Raw genomic sequence first — 26,135 nt, 5'->3', positions numbered from 1 at the left:
CAACTATCAGAGCTTAAATACCATACTGTCAGTTTCCTGTAGAACTTTTGGGTTTTGCTTACGCAAACGGGACTGAATTCTCAACGTTGGATAAGTAAGGATGAACATGTGTGCTAACATTTGTGTTTACTTTCAATTTTGTAAGATTTTTCAGACTTTCAGCCTTCTCTTATTTACATTTTTTCCCCAAATTGTTAAAAGTTGTCACATAATAGTAAATGTCAATGCCAAAACAAACATTTGAAACATATTTTCAAACGTTTATTTTCCATGGCTATTTGCAGCAATTGGTGAACCTGAGAGTATAGATTGGTATAATCCTCAAGGAGAGAAGATAATTTCAACACAGAGGATAGCAGTGCAAAAGGAAGGTGTTAGATCACGATTAACCATCTACAATGCAAATATAGAGGATGCAGGTATATATCGTTGTCAAGCAACAGATGCCAAAGGACAGACACAAGAAGCTACAGTTGTTTTGGAAATTTACCGTAAGTCATGCATTTATTAGTTGATTGAAATGTGGTTGTATAAAAACTTGAACAAAAAAATGCATTTGGGGCACCTGGGGGGTTCAGTCAGTTAAGCGGCTGCCTTCAGCTCAGGTCATGATCCCAGGGTCCTGGGATCAAGCCCCACATTGGGCTCCTTGCTCAGCGGGGAGCCTGCTTCTCCCCTGCCTGCCGTTCCCCCTCTTTGTGCTTGCTCTCTGTTTCTTTCTCTCTCTAGCTCTCTCTGTGTCAAATAAATAAAATCTTTAAAAAATGCATTTAATTAAAACTAACACTCATGAAGAACTATGTGCTAGGCAATGTCCTAAGACCATTACAAATATCAGCTTATTTATACTTTACAATAGTGCATCTCTAAAATAGAATAGATAATAGGAAATAGTTTATTATAAACACATAGATGGAGCCAATTCTGTTGGTTAAATAAGAGAGATGAAAATGTTTTAATATTCTCAAGCCATTAAAAATCTGTTGGGTAACTAGAGAACAGTAGATTATTATGAAATTTATAGGGAGTACTTTTTCACACTAAAATAAAAGGTCGGGATGAGAACAAATGAAATTACATGTATGATAGCAGCGATCAGTCTAGAATGAGAACTGAGGAAGGGTTGGTGAACAGGAGTAGACACAGAAAAAACTGAAAACTCATCTAGTGGAGAACAATATCTAGCTGGATTCTTCACCATCAGAATATTCATTAATAAAGTTTTCCACACTTACACTTCATCTTATGACTTGAGATTGACTGCTTTCTACATTCCTTCCCTCTTCTTACATTTAGGAATCATTAGCCTTTTTTTTTTTTTTAAGATTTATTTATTTTTTTTTTTAAAGAGAAATGTCAGGGGGGCAGACAGAGTGGGAGAGACAGCCTTAAGGAGACTCCTTGCTGAGCAGAAAGCCTGACACAGGGCTGAGCAAGGAGCCTGACGCAGGGCTGGATCATGACCTGAGCCTACACCAAGAGTCAAACACTTCAGTGACTGCACCACCCAGGCGCCCCAGGAATCATGAACCTGTTTAAGAACACATTAAAGCCTGTTGACTCCCTAGGCTTGAAACCAGGCTCTATTACTTACTTTTGTGGCTTTGAGCAAATGCGTAACCTCTCTGTTAGGCTATAGTGACAAATATAGGTTATAGATGACTTAAAACAAAAACCTCTTTGGTTTTGTCATCTATAAAATAGATATAATAATATTACCTACCTCATACGTAGAGTTGTTTTGAGCACTACATTAATCAATATTATATAAAGTGCTTAGAACAATGCCTTACAATTAATATGTGATAGTATTTCTACCCATATAAATGAAAAATATGTGAAAAACTATAAAGATTTTAAAATACTAACTCAAGGCATCTCTTCCTGACAGCTTTATTATTATTATTATTATCATTGTAGAAACAAGACATGAAAAAAAAAGGCAAAGCATTCCTACAGCATGACTTCCTCTTTGATGCCCAGTGCAATTTGTTGGCACATTGCTGCCCTCATTTTTCCTGACTTTGCCCTTACTCCTGTTAATTTCAAAGTTCCTTAAGAAAAGATAGTGTAACTATTTATATGATCCCTACAGTACCTATTTCATAAATAGAAAAAAAATAAATTGAAGTGATCATTTCCTAGACATAGTATTTGGAAAGATTTTTCATTACTTTGAATGATGAAAAGGAAGGTGCCTGGTGTGTTGTTTGTAAACTAAAGAAATGGCTTTTTTCCCTGCAAGAACAATGAATGGCTTTTGTGAAAATTTCTCAACAAGCATAAATATCCAAGTTCATCCATTCATTGACACACTTATTGGGTGTCTACTAATGACAGGCAATATTCTAAGTCCTAGACACTCAGTAAAACAGAAAATGTCACTGGCCACTTGGTGCTTATTATTTTATTGAGTAGAGAAAGACAAACAATGAATGAACTTAGAAAAACACATGGATGTTAGATATACATGCTATAGAATTCTGTAGTGAAGAAAGTGCGGTAAAGAGAGGGAGAGTTGAATTGGGAAGGGGGAAGGTTATTTTATCTGTGAAGGTGGAGCAGAAATCTGAAGGAATTCAAAAGAGCACAAGGCCCGAGGATGAGAACAAACCTGGAGTGTTCAAGGGATTGCGAAGAAGATGGTTTGTCTGGATCACAGGGACTAGGAAAAGAGAGAAGAACTTGGGATCAGAGTTGTGGGGCTGATTCCAGTTCACACAGGACCTAGTATGGCATTGTGAGGACTTTGAATTTAATTCTCAGTGAGATGGGAAGCTCTCAAGTAGAGGAATTATGTTATCTGGCCTAAGGTTTTAAAAGATCTAGAGTTAACTAATGATTTTATCATCTCATCAATCAGCACATATTTTGGAATATGTTACCAGGAGAAGTGAGCAATAATACTTTTGTGGTTTGTTTTACTTTCTTGATACAGAAAAACTCACTTTCAAAGAAGTGGTATCACCTCAAGAATTCAAACAAGGAGAGGATGCGGAAGTGGTTTGCCGAGTTAGCAGCTCACCTGCCCCTGTTGTCAGCTGGTTGTATCATAATGAGGAAGTCACCGCTATTTCCGACAGTTAGTATTTTGGTAACTCCCTAAATTATATGTTCTCATAATATTGCAATTTTTAAAAATACTGAATCTACCTGACTGCATATAGAAATTTTATTTTTTGGATCCCAAGCATCAAACAACTGTTTTGAGAACCTTACAGCTCTAAAGTAGGAGTTGGCAAACCACGGACCTCGGGCTGCCCCCCTGCTGTCTTTGTATGGTCATGAGATTACAGCCAAACCCGACGGTTACATAGTGTCCATGGCCGCTTTGGGGACAGGGTTGAGCAGCTGTGACACAGATGGTGTGGCCTACAAAGCCTGCAATACTTATCATTTGGAGATTTACAGAAAAGGTTTGCTGACCCCATCCTATTCAAGAAAATTTTGTACAAACAGTATAAAGATAATAAGTAAATGAAGAAATCAGTCCTGATGCATTCAAATTCTACATGTTACAGTTCAAACATCATCCCCTGGGCTCATCTATATAATCTTAAAATAATATCTATATGAACCTTATTTATTATTCTGGCACTGTTCCTTCAAAAACACCTACATGTTCTAAATATTATGCTAAGATGCATATGGATAATAGACAGAAAAGTACATTCATTCAAATTGTCTTCATAATTTTGATTCAGACTGAGCTAAAATTCCAGAATAATATGACATCTGAAACTGAAAGCATAATTTGCTTACATTATGCTACTTTACCATTGTGCATTGGGAGCATTTTCAATTTAGAGTATTTTTCAATGCACCTGCATTGCAGAGAGTTATGAAATAATTGAATCTTTTCAAATACTTTCCATCTTGGATGATTCCATTGTGTGTTTCTAAGAGTTAAAACTTACAGCATAAAGGAGAGAAAGCATATAGTATCTATTTTTGAATATGTACAGAGAACATATCATAATCATGTTTAATAGACATTTTTTTAATTTTGAGGCAGTTTTTCTCATCTTAGCATTTTCAGCGCTTATCACTTATTGACTATCTCTCTTTTTTCTATTATAATAAGTTAGTGAGAAATAATACTTTATTTCCTCTTATTTCAGGATAACTGCTTTATATTTCATTAACACATCACATGAGTACATTGTGCAATGTATTTTCAGCTATTTTTCCCTCAATAGTAAAGAAAAGGCAGTTCTTTTATAGCAGTTAGATGACAATGTCTAAACATTTTCAGATTGCCTCATCTTAGGCTTCAAGTGTACATCTGGTTTATTGTAAACCTTAATTACATGAAGGTTTTGAAATGAATTATAGTTTTTAAAAGACACAGAGAACAAAAGCCTCAAAGCAGAAATTGATAGTCAAGTGTGATGGTGATGGAGGAGCGCTCCTCTGTGCTACAACTCACACGTTTTCCCAGTATCCAGGGACGAGATGATTTGAAGCTGGAATGCCATTATGGCTCTACTCCTTTCCTTGGCCCAGAAGCTTTGAATTTTCTAACCAATCTGTATCTAATTCAGATTCTCTCCCTGTAAACAGTGGGTTATTATCACCATTTTCAACAATAGTTGTGAGTTTCAAATAAGACTTGAGGCACATAATAAATAGTTGTTAAATGAATGAATTAAATAATATTTGCGTATATATCAGTTTCTCAACACAATGACATTTACCTTTCTCCTTCCCTCTCACTGAGTTTTTAAATTTTGAGAATCAGTGTTACCAGAATTATAAGCACTTGGGTTATAACTAGAATAAAAAAATCCAATGCAGGGGGAAGTGACTAGTCTAGAGTAAGCATGAAACCTAGCTCTGAGTTGAAGGGAAAGCAAAGAAGAAAAATGACGTAATTATATTTTTCCTTTTTAACTCTAGGCTATAAAGAATTTAAGTGAATTGTGAGGAAGGACAAACTTTTCTAACCTTTTAATATTGGAGGAACTCACCACATAGTTCATTGTTGAACAATTTGTACATTGATAATGGATTTATAAGAAATAATATTTTTCACCTGATTATACCTGATGGCCCCTTTATTAGAACTAATGGAATAAGATTAAGTTTATAACTATGAAAGGAACATGTAAGGGGACTTAGAATAATGCAGTGTGTCCAGGTAACTTTCTGAAGCCTTAATGTGGTACGTGAGTAGTTTGCAGGCTCCAGATGATATAATGAAGGTTTGGAAATGTCCATCTTATTAGCCATGCTTTTGGTAGCAGCAGTATGGCAGATATTTATAATTAAAATTCCAATAGGACATTTGAAGTGGAGGTTTTCCATGTTGCTTGTTGAAGGGAATCCATCTGCTAAAAAATCCAAACATTTAGGGAGTAAAGACATTCTGTTACAAAAATTGAATACCCCGATTGGAAGGATATGCTATTGTAGATGCTCATTCAATGTCAGGCAGTTTGAAAGTTATCTCTAAAATATTCTAAATGCTTTGATCATTGCCCAGTGAAGTACCCTGTTTGCATCAAAAACTATGGATAAAATAATCTTGTTCAATATTTTTTTTATGTTATCTACTTCCAGTATGAAAAATCATTCAATTTTTAACTAGTTGTTGAAAACCTAGTATATGCCATCTAGCACACTGGATGGTGGGTAGTCCTAGTTAACAAGATAAACAAGTTTATTGCCTTCAAACTGCTAATAATCTAGCAGAAAAAGATTAATAAAGAAACCAGTGAAAACAAGGAATATTGAGGTCTGTGAGAAGGAAAGTGCAATGATAGAGGATGATAAAGAAAGAACTTCTCACCTAGTTAGGGCAGGGGAGGGTGTCCAAGATGCCCACTGAAGAGAGAAGTAACCCTTAAATATGAAAAGGGGTTAGCCAGGCAAAGAGTGGTGAGGACTCTTCAGGAGGGGAAAACACCATCTGCAGCGGCCCGGAGGTGAAAGACACCATGAATGGTGCTTTCCAGAAAATAGAATTAGTTCATTATAATGAGAATTTATGACTAAGTGCAACTAGAATACTTATACTAATAGATAAATACAAACCAAGATTGATCATAAAGGATTAATAAGAGAGGAAACTGGAAAGGAAGTTTGAGCCAAGTCATTATGGCCTTGACATCTCTGCAAAGGAATCTGGAATTTATCCAAAGGGAATATCACTAAAGGATTTTAATCAAGGCAGTGACATGACCTGATATGAATTTGAGAAGGCTATTAGTGCTTCAGTGAGGAGAATGTATTAGATGGTGGTCAAGGCAAAACTCCAGGCACTGATAACAGTTCAAACCCTAATGAAATAATTGCTGAAGAAGGAGATTTAGACTAAGTAATGATAAAGGGGGAAGTGACAGGACATGGGGTTTGATTGGATATGCAGATGGAAGGAGATGGAGAAGTCAAGGATGACTCAAGGAATTTGACTTGGGCACACAGTTCAATGTAAAGACATGTGAAGACAGAACTGGAGAGACCATATGAGAAATTTCAGGTGGAGATAGTAAACTAAACTTTAAATTTACTGATTTTAAAGTACTTACAATCCTTCTCAGTAGCTATATCTGGTCTACCGTTAAACACTTTTATAGTCATGTAATGGCCTGATCTGAAGAAAAATTGTGTCTCAAAATATAGATGGTGCTTGAAGCCAAAAGAGTAAATGAGACCAACCATCAGTGGCTGGGGAATGAGAAGAAAAGAGGGCTAGAAAAAAATCTGTCTCTAGAAGCATAAAGCAGATCGCTTATTGAGTATTACTTTATTTCATTTATTTTTCTGAATGCAATAATGAAAACTTGGGTTTTAATAATTAAAGTTCTGTATAATTGAGAGAACAAATAATCTCTGATAATCAAATAGTTCTAATATCCATAATTATGTCTGATTGACTGAAGCAGTGCTTTCTTCAAATGTTTTCTGCCATTTGATAGTTTACTAACATCATTCCATGGACTTAACATACCTACCTAGAATTTGACATGTGATTTTCATGTAGTTTGTTTTCTGCTCAGAAACATCGATATGTATTTAGATTTAGCAGGTAACTACTGATTTCCTAATATTCTAATAGTTTTCTCCCAGCCAATAGAAGTAATATATTAAAATGGCCATTTGAAACTAAAATTTTACAATTAGAAGAAACACTGATTTATTCCCATCAAATTATGTGTTATATGCATTCAAATTATTTTCCTTTTAATATCAAGTATTGCCTTCCTGATTAAAATAGTTCTTCCCCTTACTAGTTTTTAACTAAATACACTATAACCATTAAAGAACATTAGAGTTAAAGCATAATACATATTTTAGTAATTTAAAAATATAATATTATGGTGATCAAGGTATGATTATGTGCAGCCCTCTCTAAATTTGAACTTCTTAAATTGGTAATTGCTTCCCACCCTAATTTCCAGCCACATGCTTAAATAGATCTTTTAATTGACCTTGAAACATTCTAAATTTTTATAAGTTCTGAGTTACTCCAGGACTTCTTGTGAGTTTAAATTTAAAATTTCTTGCAGATTCTTTTTCTCCAGGCTTTTCTTGGAGAAAAGGAAAATTTACCAGGGGAAAGCATCTTCATGAACATTTGTGTCTCTCTTCTTAGGGTCAACCTAAAGAAGAAATAAACATGATGGGAAAGCTTGTGGAGTAGTCCCCCCTTGTCCACAGGGGATACATTTCAAGACCCCTAGTGGATGCTTAAAACCACAAATATTTCAAAACCCTATACTGTTTCTTCCTAAAAAAAAAAAAATACCTATGATAAAGTTTAATTTATACCTTAAGCATCTAATTTATAAATTAAGAGATTAATGGCAATTACTAACAATAAAATAGAACAATTATACAAATAGACTACAATAAAAGTTGTGTGAATGTGGCCACTCTCTCTCAATTTAGTTTATTGTACTGTACTCAGCTTTTTTCCTTTTATGACATGACACAATGCCTAGGCGATGAGATGCAATGAGGTGATGCAGGGTTAGGCTACTATTGACCTCTGATAAAATGTCAGAAGGAGGATCATCTGCTTCCAGACCATGGTTGACCACAGGCAAATGAAACTGCAGAAGGCAAACTGTGGATGGGGTGGGGGGTGGGGGAGGGCTACTGTATTTCTTGAGGTGAAAATCATGTCCATTGCTTTATAATCAATATTTTCTATTTCTGGGATCCTCTGAATCTACATATTTCCACTCTTCATTAATTATATCTTGCTTACCTATAGGAAGCATAATCCTTCCATAGCCTGATCACTCTCCTGTTTGTATTTGTAGCCCAAACTAGAACTGGTATGGCATTTAGGAATTGCATTAAGGACTCGCTATGGAAGATGAACTCCAAATCTGAATTGAACCCCAAACTGCCTGATATCATAGCAGTTTATTTCTCAGTTACACAAAGTCTGGTTGGCAGCAGGGGTAGGGGTAGGATTGTACCCCATGCATACATTCAGCACTCTAGACTGAGGGAGGTTCTATCTTTTTCTCATGTGGTTTCCATGTTTGCCCTAACCTATCAAACCAGCAGATAGGGGAAGAGCAGTAAACATTGGAATAGGTCCAAAAAGTAACCTTTAATGGTATAACAGTAAATATCCCAGAGATGAACACCTTAAACTAATGGCATTTCTACTTTACTAAAAGGTCCAAGGGTGTCGAGGATGTATCTCTCTTATTTACCAGAGTATCTCAAATACTGTACATACCAAATAAATGATGTTCAATGATGTATTAATTAATGAAATTGAAGATATCGCTTTTGCAACCTGTTTTAAAGTAGAACTAGAGGTCACACTGTTCTTTATTTGATAAGAAGGGAAAAGGTCTTAACACTGCAACAAAATTGTGATGATTAAAAACTCAGGCCAGACATTATGGAAACACTGTCAGGTTGAGATGGTGCCTAGGCTAGCCAGATTATCTTAAGCAATCAACTAATGCATGCCCTGTAACAGCTTATTTTTAATGTATATTCATGTGCATATGCTCACACCTAAGGTGGAATCTTGAAATAAAATTAAGTCTAATCTGTTCATTCCTAAAGTGGATTATCTGCATTTAGAAAAAAAAATTCAAATAAATTTGAGATATGGCCATTTTATATGTCCTCTATGTGACTTGAATATTATTGTACCATTTAGCTGACTCCTCAGAGTATGCAAAATTATTAGTTTAATTATTGTGTGAGGAAGGCTGTTCAATCAATTTTCTAACCCTTTTCCATACTCAAGTTGCTACATATTTGCAGTCAAAATGTCTTCGTGTCTGCAATATCTAATCTCGCAGCATTGTTCTTTTGTGTATCATTTCTGCATTCAAAGTACTAAGGGGAAAATAATAGCCTAAGCATTTTATGTAGAAATAAAGTCTTGAATGTGTTTTAGAAAAAAGGTGTAACAAGACAGTGTGGAGTGGAAAAATTGAAGCCATGAAATTACATTTTACTTTCAAATTTGAATTTGTTTGTTGATGAAAAGTTTGATAGTGTCAGACAAGTGCCATATTTTAACTCTTAGCCATTTAGAACACACCGGACTCTGCTTTCAATTACTGATATAATTTCCTCCCCTTTGCTTACTTTCCAGATCGCTTTGCTATGCTAGCCAACAATAATCTGCAGATTCTCAACATCAATAAAAGTGATGAAGGTATATACAGGTGTGAAGGAAGAGTGGAGGCTAGGGGAGAAATTGACTTCCGTGATATCATCGTTATTGTTAATGGTAAGCAGAGAATAATTTGTACCTATTTTATTATTGCATGTTAGCAATATATTTATTTGTAGCCATGCAAATACAGCACTCTAATACACCTCTTCTCGACCTGGAGGAAATCTCCTGACCTCAGTGATAGTGTCTATTACATTGTGTATAGCCTCAAGGGCAGGATCTGAGGCTTATTCAACACCATCTTTTTTTACAAAGAGTCTTGTAAGAGAGTAGTTGCCTTTTGCTGGCTTTGCAGTTGTTGAAAGAATGCCAAGTGAAACATAGTAAAGTATCATACCAGATTTTACTTTTAAATTGCATGAGTCACTTGTTGCTTAAACTAATCCATTTAACAGTTCTGTAGGTTTACTCAAATTTAAAGTTAATAATTGATTCCACAAGGAGATTAATAACTAAGTTATGGCATCACAATGACATCTCTTCTTCCAAACTTGGCTTCTCCTGCTTTATTTCCTGCCTGTGTTAACATGACATTCTGTGAGCCCAGAAGATATTTTAACTTTATCCTAGTTGTCTCTATTTTGGTAATCTAATCTGTAAATGACATGTGTACCACATGTTTTTAACAACTCTCAAATATATTCTACCATGATGCCCTCTGTAGGAGTGCAGCCCTTTCAAATTGTTTTTTCTTTTTCTTTTTCTTGAATTGCTACAAGTTGTTTCCTCTACTCTCAGGCTCATAATTTCAACTTCTTCTCCATCCAGCCTCTTAATAGTAAAATTTGTCAATGATTCCCATTACCTTCAAGACAAAATCAAGACCACTTTTCTTGGCATAGGAAGCCTTTTATAATCACCAGCCCTCTTCCCTAACATTCAGCCATGAGCAGCCTATGCTTTAGCCATATGGAAATACTAGTAGTAACACTACACAAATGCACTTTTCTTTTTTCTTCTGTTTTAAAATAACAAGTTAGGAGTGCTTGGGTGGTTCAGTTGGTTAAGCGTCCAACTCTTGATTTCAGCTCAGGTCATGATCTCAGGGCTGTGAGATTGAGCCCCATGTCAGGCTCTGTGCTGGGCATGGAGCCTGCTTAAGATACTCTCTCTACCTCTCCCTCTGCCCCTTCCACTCTAAGAAATTAAAATAAAATAAAATAAAATAATAAATTCGTGATAACTATAATGACAGGATTCTATAAGCAGAATGTCATCTGTTCTTTTTAGAGTAGACAAAATATAAAATTAAGGAGTTAGCCACATGTTTCCTATGAGTTAGGGCAAGCATGGAGAAATAAATCTGTGTTTTCTTCTGTATCCTATCCCCATCCTGCCATGAGCTATCTGTCCAGTTTCTTGAAGACTGGAGAACACTAGGAATCTCATATAGATTTAAGAGAGTTCATTGGCTGAGTAATATTTCATTGTGTACGTATACCACATCTTCTTTATCCATTCATCTGTCGATGAACACCTGGGCTCTTTCCATAGTTTGGCTATTGTGGACATTGCTATTATAAATGGGGGTGCAGCTGCCCCTTTGGATCACAATGTTTGTATCTTTTGGGTAAATACCTAGTAGTGCAGTTGCTGAGTGATACGGTAGCTCTATTTTTAACTTTTTGAGGAACCTCCATACTGTTTTCCAGAGTGGCTGCACCAGCTTGCATTCCCACCAACAGTGTAGGAGGGTTCCCCTTTCTCCGCATCCCCGCCAACATTTGTTGTTTCCTGACTTGTTAATTTTAGCCAGAAATCTTACTATTTGCAACAACATGGGTGGAACTGGAGGGTGTTATGCTGAGTGAAATAAGTCAATCAGAGAAAGACAATTATCATATGGTTTCACTCATATGTGGAATCTAAGAAACAAAACAGAGGATCAAAGGAGAAGGGAGGGAAAAATAAAACAAGACGAAATCAGAGAAGGAGACAAACCATAAGAGACACTTAATCATAGGATACAAACTAAGGGTTGCTGGGGGGGGAGAATGGGAGAATGGGGTAACTGGGTGCTGAGCATTAAGGAGGGCACATGATGTAATGAGCACTTGGTGTTGTAGGCAAGTGATGAATAACTGGACTCTACATCTGAAACTAATGATACACTATATATTAATTAATTAAATTTAAATAAAATAGGAAAATATAAATAAAAATAAAAGTTCATTGGTCTTTCACTACCTGCAGCAAAGGTAGTTTGACCACAAAGTTCATGCTGAAAGAGAAAGAGAGTATGAAAACACTGCTATCTTTTTCTCTCCTTCTCTAAGTCTGTAATTAATTGAGATTTATGGATAATATAATGGAATAGACCAGACAGTATGACATGGAAACCAGGCAGGCTGGTAGAAATTGCACATGCTCGTGGAGGAGGCCAAAGGGTCAGGCCTTCAGAGGGTAAATTTTTCTTTTTTAGAAGTGCAGACTAGTATTTATTACGAGTACCATAGTCAGAGGTTTTGACCTTCAACACATGGGGAAGATTTCAGTGCATGAAGAATAGGTTTAAAATGGAAGTATGTATCTATATATATCTCTCCATCTATTTCTATTACCAATAAGCATCTCTAAACTATTTGTCTATTATATACAGTAAACAAAGATAACTTACACTATTTAGTTTAACTATTGACAAATTTCTACTGTGCTTTATTTCCAAAATAATTTATGTTGGCATATAAAAGTGTATTTTGTCACAGACAAATCATTGTGCTGAGTATTCTTTTATGAAAATGGGGATTATAATATTAGTTCTTAATGTAAAGTTGTGGAGGCAGTATATAAATATTTATTATTATATGTTATATGTATGTCAAATTATGCACATATTTTTGCACTAAAACAGTAACTCAAGTCTGATATTAAAAAGGAAGTGTTGGGATGCCTGGGTAGCTCAGTTGGTAAGCGTCTGCCTTTGGCTCAGGTCATGGTCCCACTGGGGTCCTGGGATCAAGCCCTGCATCAGGCTCCTTGCTCAGCAGAGAGCCTTCTTCTCCCTCTGCCTGCTGCTCTCCCTACTTGTGCTTTCTCTCTTTCTCTGACAAATAAATAAATAAATAAATAAAATCTTAAAAAAAAAAAAAAACTGTTAACTGAGCAGACATAGCATGTTCACCCTTCATTAACTATTTTGCTATTGTAAGTTCTACCTTAATATATTTAATAAGTGTTCTAATCTGTTTCCATACTAGTTTATCTGTGGATATTTATACATGATTATATTTATTTTGAAGGAAGCATTTTTTGGGTATGAGTGTCTTCAATTAACAAAGTTTGAATCTTCAAGTCCATCATGGTGTGCGCTCAAACTGGAATATTTAGTTCTGTATGTCTAGTCCTATTATGTCAGTGTTCACAAGTAGATAACATGGGATTGTGTTCTTTTGTGCCACTCAAATCAATCACGTAGGCAGTTTTCTGTTCTGTCTGCATCACACTGAGCCTCCCAAAGGCAAATCATTCTCCTTCCACATCCCAATTTCCTCTAACAGAATCAACTACAGATCCTAATCTGACCTTTGCTCGAACACTGCTTTATCTCCACTTCTTCTAATTAGTCACATTTTCCCTTTATGGTCACAAAACTCTCATACCTTAGAATTCCTGGCACCACTTTTCTTCAAAATAACAGTGTTCACAAAAATCAACCATTGATTTATTCCCCTTCTGATTCAGTTGGACCCTGTCAAGGGAATGCATCGACTAATTCCACCAGTTCGTCTGTGCTTTGCTCTCACATTCTGCCTTTACTTTAGCCAGAAAAATCATTCTGCTCCAGTCTTATTGACTCTTGTGCTGCTTACTGGAGACCAGCTCCTTTTAAATTTTGAACTCTCCTTAAAAGTATCCCCCTATTAGTTCTCTCATATAAAACCTCTTAAAGACATTTCAATGAAAAGTTCAAGGGTGCAAAATATAATAATAAAAGCAATAGCTTTATCCACATTATCTTATCTTACCTCAGTGACAAATTTGACTTGCTCTATGACCTTTTCCTCAACTTATGTTGTAAGCCCTCTCTCTTAATTGTGACTGATTTTTATCCTGACTGATCTGGCTTTTATCCTGGACCTCCTTTACTTGTCTCCTTCCCCCTCAAGTACACTGGAATCCTGACCAAAGGCTCCAGGCAACTATTTATGGACATTTCCCTACTTCCTTGTAAAATCTTGGCTCTGGAAGAAGTTCTGCTCTTTCTTTTATTTTTTGCTCTTCGAAAACTTTTCCCTCACATTTCCTTTCTTCCAGTTCATACCCTTTTGTTTCAATAATTAGTCAAAGGATATTTTTGCTAGGTTCCTCTGTGGTACCAATAATACTAAATGTTAGGGATATTTTTTTTTCTTATCTCCCTCTATTACTTTCTTACTATATTTCTCAATGCCTTTGTATAGTTTTTCACAAATACTTATCTCTCCTCCCTTGAAGAGGTTATATGTCACTGCTCATTGACATGTGGATTATGGTGCTTCCAGGGGAAGAGTTGTGCATCCCCACCCAACTGATGACAAGACTTCTTCTGGCCAATGGCTTATAAGCAAACACAGTATACACTATGACTGAAATCAAGTTGCTAGAAGAATCACATGTTTTTTTATCATGTTCTTTCCTTCTGACATGAAACTAGCATGACACAAGAAGAGACTTCTCCTTCACCTTGGACACCATGATGAAGACAGGTGCAGCAGAGTCCCAGCTGCTCTGCAGGTGCAGACACATAACATAAATAAGAAGTAAAGTACATTTTTTAAGCCCTGAAATTTAAGAGTCATTTGTTATCACAGAAAAGCAGACAAATGCAATGCCAGTGGCTTTTTCCTACTTAAAATAAGCAAATTAAATACTGTCTGACCCAGGAGTACTTCTGAAATTACTTCCCTGAGTATGACACAGACATCTTATAAATCCTACTTTCCCCTGATGGTGATCATTTCTTATGATTTTTTTATCACCTTATCTCAAAATATTGGAGTTTCAACTGAAGACTTTTGACTACAGTTTCAATATTAATTTATATTGCATTAAACAGGTGCATATGAAGTGCTAGCTATATGTTTAACACTATGTTATGCTCAGAATACTAAAAGGCTTAATGTAGCATCATTTCCCTCAAGGCACTTAGAGTTTTATCTTAATAACATAAAATAATCAACTTCACTAAAGTCCTTTATTGTTTATGGGGAAGCTGGATACAAAAGCATATACTAAGGGCAATTTTTATAGATATTAACAGACTATTTTATAAGAAGGGGCACCTATTGTAGCTGAAGGGGAGACTTGCTTGGTATTTGGGATAAATCTATTGATGAAAAGGTGTTACCTTGTAGAAAAGAGAGAGAGAGAGACAGAGAGACAAATAAAGCAGCATCTGCAAAATCAAAAAGAGGTATAATGTGAAAAAGCATCCAATAGCTTAACTGTACCTGGAATGTGATATTTTGGGGAAGGAGTAATGGTAGGGTTAGAGGACGATAGAGCTGGAAAGTGGGTAGCCAGATCATGGAGGACTATGGACTCTCTTCTATGAGGCTAAGATGAGCTCACTTCGAAGAGCAGGGAAACTAGAAAGCAAGGAAGTTGACAGAAGGATGGAGGCAGAGAGAGGAAGTTAGTTAGTTCAAGTGAGAGGTAATTAGGGACTGTGCTAAAAGACAAAGAAATGAAGGGGAAGATAAATATTCGGGTATTATTTGAAGCAAAGCCTTTGTGTTACACGTGTGTCACAGAGGCTAGAGCAATCAAGGGTAATTTGAAGACTTACTGTAGGTTCTAGCTTTCCAGTATAATAAATGCAAACAAAATTGACCAACAAAGTATGAACTGAAATATATCTGTTGGATTTGACCATTATGAGATTACAAGAGACATTAGGGTCAATGATACCATTTGAGTAGCCTGGAAAAAATTCATACTGCAATGTCTTGAAAAATGAAGGTAGCAAAGGCACAGCATTTGTTACCTCAACTTACTGGAATCATATGTTAAATGGGAAACATCACAGGGTTGAATTAAAGATCAGAGGAAGTGGTTGGGGTTCTAGGACACTTACAAGGAAGATATACCTTGCACATAAATAGAGTATCTTTTATGTTGAGTCTGGAGGAAGTGTGTCAAAAATGAGTTAGGATGTGGATAAATTAATTCAAAGATAGGTCTGGTTGATGATTTGAGATAAATCTTGCCACATGACTTCCATATTCTATTTCTAATCATCTGGCTTCCCTCATCTAGTAAACATTGATGTATTCTGGATATTTCTCAAATATTTCTCCACAGTCTTATGTGCTTACATCTTCTCTTTATTGGATTTTCAAGTAAGCTTTCTAACATACCTAAAATTTTTTCACAAATCTTTCAGTGGCTGCCTTCCTTTAATTACTATACCCTATTATATTATTATATATTTGATAAATTGACTGGCCATCTTCTCTATAAATTCCTGGGCTCTTTTTACTAGATAATTATATTATACACCCACCCACATATACATATTATTGTGTGATATCCAAATCTTGGATACATTTCTTTAAAAGAGAATTCAAAATAATTTCTCTCTTCTTAACCCATGCTCATTCTCCCCCATCAGATTCCTAGCCCTTATTTAAGTAGACTGCCCTCTAAAACTACTCAGAAAATGCCCATATAAGTGACAGATCTGGAAATAACTTTTAAATTTAAAGTATAGTCAATAGAGAGTTATTTTTATAAAATGCTCTTTTAAAGTATAATGATTCATTATTTTCCAAATCTTTTGTAAGTTTGGGGAGAGCGATCCACTAATTGCCAGTTCAACCTTGGGATAGTGGAGGCAGGAACAATTGAGAATGGATGAAAAACACCTAGTAGTATAATTTTAAAGCAATTGTGTCTTTAGTCTTCCTTTGAACATTAAAATCAACAGTAAATGACAATGGCCAGAGATATTTGTGCAAGTACATGTCAGAATGGAGAGTGCACTTTGTTAATGCAGTAGCCCTCAGGCAGTGATTTTGTATTCCTACCCATTTTCTAGCCATTTCATAAAATTAAGAAAATTGGAAAAAGTACTTTTCTTTTTTAAAAAAATGAAAAGTTAGAATTTTCCTCTTTAATTTTATGCAATGTTATATAACATTAAGGATATATAAAAATATAAAAGACCATGAACTAACCTCTTGTATATCAATAATACAATTGAATCAGCCATTCAGAGCAATAGTTTAAGTCAGTTTAATTACTGTAAATTCCTAATTTATAACAATAATATATAATATATAATTCACCAAAGAGTCAGTTAGTAAGCTTTTGTCAAAACCAGAATATTTTCTGATATTATTAAGTATTTTTACCCCTAATGATCACATTAAGTTTCAAAGATTAGAAGTCTGAGAATATAAGGAAGAAATTTTTTCTTTTTCTTTCTTTATTCTTATCCAACGTTATTTTAGAAATTCCTATAATATAGAAAATGTGATAGATATGTTAGCGGAGAGTCCTGTTCCCCAGCCTCAGTTCTTGGGTTCGACCAAGCAAAGGTCAAAGTGAAAGTACACTCTCAAGATTGACAAGCGGGCAGGTGACTGATGGGGGTGGGGGAGGGTGTCAAGGATGTCTTTTCTTTTTATGTTTGCATATGTAATGAGTCATAGCTAAGGTGGTCTCTGACTGAGGCTGCTTTCAATCTTCTAAGAGACTCCTCCTATCTGTGGGGAGGGGGAGTTTTTGGCTCTCCATTGTCTTTGTCAGAACTGTCATGGCAGCCTTCCCCCACAGGGAGGGGGGGTCAAAACTGCAATGTAAATTTATCATAATGAAGCTATAGATTACTATAGGACTGGGGTTATAGGGGAGAATGTATGCTGATCCACCGGGGTCTTTCCCTGCTGTTTGGAACTTGGCTCCCACCCTTTTTTATCAGTTCCAAAGCACCTGTTCTCTGCTCATATCTAGCTAACTGCCCACTCCATTTGATAGATAGATGATAGATGATAGATGATAGATAGATAGATAGATAGATAGATAGATAGATAGATAGATAGATGATAGACAGACAGATGGATCTAAGGACATTTTTCTTTGCCTTTCCTCTCAACATAAATAATTGGTGTGAATAGTTAATATAGTTTCTTCCTTTTCTTCAATCTGTATTTCTTTTTTGCCCAGAATTTCCTATGTACACTTAAAGGGCATAATATTATATTTGCAAGGCAGTAGAAAAGCATACATTTATTTTACAACTTATTCCTTTCCATCTTTGATTATAAGAGAAGGCAGAATTATCCCATTGTCTGAATCAGATCCCGGCTCAGAACTCAACCATCCCCTGGATGGCAGTCTCCTGGTTAGGTAGAGATTAGTATTTGTAATTTTTCTCACACGTGCTTAGTAAACACAGAAGTGAACATTACCATTTGTCAAAGCAAGAATAAAAATTTCAAGAAATCTATAGAGGACACAAGATACTGCAACAATGAAAATATTTTGCATTTCATGGAATCAATCAGTAAAGTAAAAGACACCATCAACGTACTATCTGGCATTGTGCAGATGAATGACATTGAGGACAATTCGTGTCTAGATTACATTCATGACATTAATGTGTTCTGTTCTTCAAACTGGGCTACACTAAAGGATGACTTAGGAAGCAGTGTCACTATTTTATTCATATTGCAAGTTACTTATGACCAGTATCTCTTGCTTTCACTTTTTTTTGTATCATGCCCAATGGCTTTCAATAAAAATGTAGATGGCCAGAGAATGTGTCTTGTTTTTTTTTTTCTTTTTTTTAAATTTTATCTTATTATGTTATGTTAGTCACCATACAATACATCATTAGTTTTTGATGTAGTGATCCACAATCCATTATTTTCGTATAATACCCAGTGCTCCATGCAGTACATGCCTTCCTTAATACCCATCACCGGGCTAACCCATCCCCCCACCCACCTCCCCTCTAGAACCCTCAGTTTGTTTCTCAGAGTCCATAGTCTCTCATGGTTCATCTCTCCCTCCAATTTCCCTCCCTTCATTTTTCCCTTCCTTCTCCTAATGTCCTCCATGCTATTCCTTCTGTTCCACAAAAAGGTGAAACCATATGATAATTGACTTTCCCTGCTTGACTTATTTCGCTTAGCATAATCTCCTCCAGTCCCATTCATGTTGATGTAAAATTTGGGTATTCATCCTTTCTGATGGCTGAGTAATATCCCATTGTATATATGGACCACATCTTCTTCATCCATTCATCTGTTGAAGGACATCTCAGCTCTTTCCAAGTTTGGCTATTGTGGACATTGCTGCTATGAACATTGGGGTGCATATGGCCCTTCTTTTCACTACATCTGCGTGTTTGGGGTAAATACCCAGTAGTGCAATTGCTGGGTCATGGGGTAGCTGTATTTTTAATTTTTTGAGGCACCTCCACACTGTTTTCCAAAGTGCCTGTAACCACCTTGCATTCCCACCAATAGTGTAAGAGGATTCCCCTTTCTCCACAACCTCTCCAACATTCGTTGTTTCTTGCCTTGTTAGTTTTTGCCATTCTAACTGGTGTAAGGTGGTATCTCAATGTGGTTTTGATTGGAATTTCCCTGATGGCTAATGATGATGAACATTTTTTCATGTGTCTGTTAGCTATTTGTATGTCTTCTTTGGAGAAGTGTCTGTTCATGTCTTCTGCCCATTTTTTGACTGGATTATTTGTTTTTTGGGTGTTGAGTTTGGGAAGTTCTTTATAGATCTTGGATACCAGCCCTTTATCTGTAGTGTCATTTGCAAATATCTTCCCCCATTGTGTGGGTTGCCTCTTTGTTTTGTTGACTGTTTCCTTTGCTGTGCAGAAGCTTTTTATCTTGATGAAGTCCCAAAAATTCATTTTGCTTTTGTTTCACTACCCTTTGGAGATGTATTTTGAAAGAAGTTGCTGTGGCCGATGTCAAAGAGGTTACTGCCTATGTTCTCCTCTAGGATTTTGATGGATTCCTGTCTCACATTGAGGTCTTTCATTCATTTTGAGTTTATCTATGAGCATGTATCTTTTTAACAGTGGAAACAGTTAAGAAACAAAGAATTCCATTTAAGTTAGATATAAATTAAATAAACATGCAGTTATAAGTAAAATTAGTTCCCTGTACTGAACACATTTTTAAGTACAGTATGGTGTGCCCCTTTATGGAGGTACACTTAGTTTTACTAGGATAAATGAGAGTGTGCCATCTCTATGTCAAATTAGTCTTCTGTCTCTTACACACACACACACACACACACAACTAGCCTGATTTCTATTCCCCTTATAAGACTTAGTTCAAGTATCATTTCTAGAAAACTTTTCCCAATTTTATCTGCCTTATTACCTGACTTCCTCCCTTTGAGATCTCATAGCACTAGAAAATTTTATCTCTGTAAAATTTTCCCAAGTTCAGATATTTGAAAGGCCTCACCAAATTCCATATAGTATGCTCATGTAAAGGTCTTATTTTAAAGGAAAGGGTATGGTGCAGCAAGAGGAAAAGAATGCAGGAAAACATCAGACAGGTCTCCAGGATACAGTCCCCTGTGTGAGATCCTCCAGGGCCCTATTTGCACACAAAGATGCTCTTTACCTTGAACCACCACTATCTGACTGAGGAATCTTCAAGAAGCTCTCAGTGGGGGTCCTTAAGTAATTAAAGCAGGTTTTACAAATTGGTTAGTCCAGGTACAAACTATTAGTGCAGAAAATGTTTGGGGATCCCTAGGGGAGTTTCTGGTTCATCATAAATTCTTTGTCCAAAGTCAAATAACAGACATCCAAGTATTCCCAAAGGTATTTTAGAGCTTTTTCAGCAGAGCTATTAACCAACTCCATCTCTACAATCTTATTTATAGCAATCTTATTTATAGCAGTAAGAGTTTTGGATATAGAAAGCAGTCAACTTTTGAAATAATGTCTTCAGTATTTAATTTTTTTAAAAAGATTTTATTTATTTATTTGGGAGAGAGAGAATGAGAGACAGAGAGCATGAGAGGGAGGAGGGTCAGAGGGAGAAGCAGACTCCCTGCCGAGCAGGGAGCCCGATGTGGGACTCGATCCCGGGACTCCAGGATCATGACCTGAGCCGAAGGCAGTCGCTTAACCAACTGAGCCACCCAGGCGCCCCAGTATTTAATTATTTTATACAAAATATCATTACCCCAATCACAGAAGATATTTTATTTAATAATTATCACCGCTTACATTTTTTCTCCTTAGAGAATAATCCAAAATAATCCAAATTATTTTACTATCACTTTGATCACATTTCCCTGTTATACTACCAATCTACTAATCCAATTTCAGTTATCTTGCATGTATTTTAAGTTTTATTGAGTTATATATAATACATAATAAAATGTATTTAAAATGCCGTATAGATACATGAATGCCAAATATATAGTATGAACCAATCACCACAATCAAGATAATAAATTTAAGTGAATATACCCATTAACCACAAAAGTTCCTGGAATTTATGTAAAAGTAATCTTGCAGGGGTGCCTGGGTGGCTCAGTTGATTAAGTATCTGACTTTTTTTTTTTTTTAAGATTTTATTTATTTGACAGAGAGAGAGAGTGCACACAAGCAGGGGGAGCGGCAGAGGGAGAAACAGGCTCCCCGCAGAGCAGAGAGTCTGACGTGGGGCTTGATCCTGGGACTCTGGGATCATGACCTGAGCCGAAGGCAGACGCTTAATGACTGAGTTGAGCATCTTTTCATATGTTTGTTTACCTTGTGTCAATTTTCTTTTAAAATCTTTAATCTCCTTTCTTTACTGGATTATTTTCTTCTTATTGGAGATTTCAACTGCCTTGACCCTAATCTTTCAGGGGACATATTCACTCTTTCAGTGTCAAATATATGGTTAGCTGTTGGCTTTTTGGAGATGCTCTTTATCAGATTGAAAAGTGACCTTTTCCTAAATTGGTAAGAAATGTTATCAATAATGATTTCTGGGTTTTTCCAAATACTTGTTTTCTGAATCTAATGAGATAATAACAGTTTGCTTTTTTTTAAAATCAATTAATTTGGTGAAATACATTGTCCAATTCTAGAATGTTAACTAACCTTACATTTCCACGTGGCCATAATGTGCTATTCTTTTATATAATATTGGATTTAATTTCCTAAAATTTTGTTAGGAATTTTTGCATCTTGTACTTAGGAGATATTATTCTGCAGTTTCTTTTCTTTCTTTCTTTCTTTCTTTCTTTCTTTCTTTCTTTCTTTGTTTCTTTCTTTCTTTGTTTCTTTCTTTCTTTCTTTCTTTCTTTTTAGTTTTCTTCTCTTGTTATGCCTTTTTCTGATTTGGGTACCAGAATATTATTGGTCTCATTGAGAATTGGAATGAACTTTCTTTATATTGTGAAAGTTTGTGCTGGGTTTAATTTTTTTTTTAAATATTTAATAAAATTAATCATTAAAGCTATCTGGGTCTCGAGTTTACATTGCAGGAAGATTTTAAACTGCTATTTCAGTCTTTAATAGATAAAGGTTATCCCCTTCAAGTTATCTATTTTTTCTTAAGTGAAATTTGGTGGTTTATACCTTTGAAAGAATTTGTCCATTTCGTCTCAGTTGCTGACTTCTTTGGCATAAAACGGTTCATAGTATCTCTCTATTATCCTGCTAATATCTTTAGAGTCTATAGTCATCTTGACTTTTCCGTTCCAGTATTAACAACTTGTATTCTTTCTCTCTCTCCTCCTCTTTCTCTGTCTGTCTCTGCTCTTGTTCTCTCACTTTTTTTTCTCTGCCCCTCACTCCTTCTCTCTTCTTTTCTGATCAGTGTGGCTAGTATTTTACTAGTTATATTGGTCTCTTAAAGAAACCAATTTGGTTTAATTAGTTTTCTATTTGTTTTCCTTTGTACTTTATTTATCAATTTCCAATCTGATCTTTATTATTTTATCTTTTTTTTGCTTATTTTGGATATATTTGGGTAATTTGGGTAATCTGATCTTCTTTTCTATGTTCTTTAAGTTAAACCTGAAGACATTAATTTGAAACCTTTCTTCTCTTCTAATGCGTACATTGAATGCTTGTTATGCCCTATTTGTACTGTTCTAACTTCATTCCAGAACTTTTAAAATGTTGTGTATATTTGCCATTCAGTTCAAAATGCTTTGCAATTTCCCTTTTGATTTCTTATTTGTCCTATGGGTTAATTTAGAATTGTGTTTTTGTTTTCAAATATATAGAGGTTTTCCAAATACTGCTCTATCATAGTTTCTAGTTCGGTTCTAATGTGGTTAGAGAACCCACTTTCTTTGATTTAGATCTTTTCAAATGTATTTCCTGTGCAGTAGAAAAGAATGTGTGATCTGCTGGTTTGGTTAGAGTTTTAATAATAATTAGTTAAGTTAGGGTCAATTGATAATGTTGATCAAATCTTCTTTATCCTTCTTAACTTCTTGTCTACTTGCTCCATTAATTATTGAGAGAGGACTGTTTAATCTCTAATGAAATTATAGATTTATCTATTTCTCCTTGCAGTTCTATTAGTTTCTGCTTCATGTGTTTTGAAGCTCTGTTATTATGTGCATAAAAATTTAGAATTATGTCATCTTGATGAATTGACTTCTTGATCATTAGGACATTAAGCAGTATATAGTCAGTTTAGTGGTCTTTTTTTTTTTTTAATTATCAATTCTGACAGTCCTTGACTTTGTATTGGAGTATTTGCACAATTTATGTTAAATGTCTCATTGATTTAGTTGGGTTTAAATCTTGCTGTTTGCTTTCTATATATCTTATCTGTTCTTTGTTCATTTCTTCTATTTATGACTCCTTTAGATTTTTGGAGTATTTTATATCAATCAATTAATTTTCTATCTTGGCTTGTTAACTATAAATCATTGTTATGTTATTTTAGTCGTTGATTTTCAGTCTTTCATCAAGTGATGTTATACTATTCACACGTTGAGTAACAGTATTCCCTTTCAGCTTTTGTGTAATTGCCATCATATGTTTTACATCTATATAAATATAAACCCTGTGTTAGTTTTCCATCTGTGGTAACAAATTACCACAAATTTGGTGCTTGAATAACACAGATTTATTACTTCATAGTTTCTGTAAATCAGAAATCAAAGTAGGCTCAACTGGGATCCGCTCAGGGTATTGCAGGTCCACAATCAAGGTATTTGCGGGATTGTGCTCCTTGCTACCGATTCTGAGGAAGAATCCCTTCTAATATTCAGGTTTTTGATGGAATATGTCCTCTTTTTGTTGTAGGACTAAGGTTCTAATTCCTTGCTAGATATCATTCAGAGGAGGCTGTCCTTGGCTTTTAGGGGCATCCCTGGTCCTTACATGGGGGCTTCTTCCTCCAATGCCAGCAGTGGTGTAGTCAATCCTTCTCATACTTGGAGTATTTCTGACTTTCCCTTCTGCTGCATCTCCTTCTCTCTTCTGTTTTGTATTCCAACTAGAGTGAGTTCTCTGCTTTTAAGGGCTCATGCAGTTAGTCTCACCTGGATTATCTAGGATACTTTAGGATAGTTTTCCCATTTTAATGTCTATAATCTTAATTATTATCTGCAAATTTCCTTTGCCATTTAACTTAACATATTTATAAATGGCTGGATTTGTGCATTGAGACATTGACGGCATTAACACCTTTACAGAGGAGAGGGACATTATACTCTATTATTCTCTATTGCCACTCTCTCTCTCTCTCTCTCTCTCTCTATATATATATATATAGTTGTTTAAATTGTCAATGAGTTCTTAAGGTGACTTTAATAAGGAAAGCAAAACTTTTATATGTAAACACATTGTTACCATTTCTAGAGTTCTTCATTATTTTGTGTATATCCAGATTTCCATCTGGTATCACTTCCCAAATGCCTGAATGACTTCCTTTAACATTTCTTACAGGGCAGGTCTACTAGTGCTGATTCACTTCAGTTACTGTATATCTGAGAAAATCTTCACTTTGCCTTCATATTTGAAATAAAATTTTGTTGAGTTCGAATTCTAAATTGAAAGTTTTTTTTTTCTTTCAGTACCTTAAAAATTCTGAGCAATTATCTTTGGCCAGAGTTATTTCAGATGAAAAGTCTCCTCTAATCTTTATTTTGTGCTTCTGTATCTAAAGAACCCACCCACCTAGTCCTCCTAGATTCTTGAATATTTTTCTCTTTATCACTTGTTTTAGGCAATTTGGATATGATATACTTTGGTGTAGTTTTCTTCATTGTTCTTGTCCTTAGCTTTCATTTTGACACACTTGGGTTATAATCTTTATCAGATTTGGAAATCTTTCAGCCAGTAGATCTTCACATACTGCTTTCTGTCCCACACTCCTTTGGAACTCTAAGTTCACATCAACTAGGCCACTTGAACTTATCCTACATCCCTCAGATGTTCTGTTCATTTTCTTTTAGTCCTTTTTTTTTCTTGATGTATTACTTTTTTAATAGTTTCTGTTACTTCTTTCAAGTTATCTTTTCTTCTGCAATGTTTAATCTACTACTAATCCTGTCTTGTGTATTTTGCCTTCAGACACTGTAGTTTTAATATGTATAAATTTGATTTTTAACATAGCTTCCAAGTCTGTAACATGATCAGTCTTTGCTCTAGATTCTTGAACATATGGAATGCAGTTATAGTGACTGCTTTACTGTTCGTGTCTGCTAATTCTGTCATCTGTGCCATTTCTGGGTCACTTAAGGTTGGATGTATTTTTCTTTCCTCATCATGTCTCATATTTCCTGCTTCTTTTCATGGTGAATAATTTTAAATTAGATGCCAGAATTTGTGGATTTTACTCCTTTACTGTGCTGAGTATTTTTGTATTTATTTTAAGTCTTTTTCAGGAATCCAGATGAATTACTTGGATACAGTTTCATCCTTTCAGTTCATGCTTTTAAGTTTTGTTAGGGGGGGAACAAAATAGTCCAGAGCTAATTTTGCCTCATTCTTGAGGTAAAATCTCTCTAAATTCCTTATTTGCCATATTTTATGAGGTGCTTTTGTTTTGTTTTGTTTCTTCTCATTTTTTTTTTTTAATCTGGCTCATGGGAATAAAAACTATTTGTTTCTCTGTTTGAACTTTGCAAATTGTTTCTCCTGAATCTTTTGGGAAGTTCTCTCCCTGGACTCAGTAGTTTCTTTTCATGGACATACGTGCAGCAGTACTCATCTGGAAGACCCCAGGGAAACTTACTGCAGACCTGAGGAAGTCCTCATTGCCCACCGGTCTCCTGTCTGGTACTCTGTCCTGTGAACTTTGCTTCCCCTGACTGCCTTCCCTGCCTCAATTCAAGGAGACTTCTAGACTCCAGCTGGGCCCCTCCTCCCTCTACTGCAGCTTATAAACTCTCTCTAGATAATTAGCTGGGACAGTAGTAGGACACACCCATTTCCTTTTATATTTCAGAGATCACTGTTGACTGCTTTGTTGACTGATTCACAACGTCTTGAAAACTGCTGTTTTGTACAGTATGTTTGATTCTTGGTTCTTTC

At 35.5% G+C, this 26,135-nt stretch overlaps 1 protein-coding gene across 1 annotated transcript in view; it reads left to right on the top strand.

Moving 5' to 3' along the window:
* The window catches only part of NCAM2 (neural cell adhesion molecule 2), a 528,788-nt gene that overhangs the window by 302,460 nt on the left and 200,193 nt on the right, over nucleotides 1-26,135 (top strand). The window contains exons 3-5 of the mRNA XM_044913789.1: nucleotides 285-491; nucleotides 2,939-3,082; nucleotides 9,581-9,718. Coding sequence (XP_044769724.1) covers nucleotides 285-491; nucleotides 2,939-3,082; nucleotides 9,581-9,718 — 489 coding nt within the window. The remainder of the gene's footprint in view (nucleotides 1-284; nucleotides 492-2,938; nucleotides 3,083-9,580; nucleotides 9,719-26,135) is intronic.

Source organism: Neomonachus schauinslandi, chromosome 1 (assembly GCF_002201575.2).
Source record: "Neomonachus schauinslandi chromosome 1, ASM220157v2, whole genome shotgun sequence".
Lineage (NCBI taxonomy): Eukaryota > Metazoa > Chordata > Mammalia > Carnivora > Phocidae > Neomonachus > Neomonachus schauinslandi.
The sequence above is the reverse complement of the archived record's forward strand: the minus strand, read 5'-3'. Positions and strand labels throughout refer to the sequence as shown.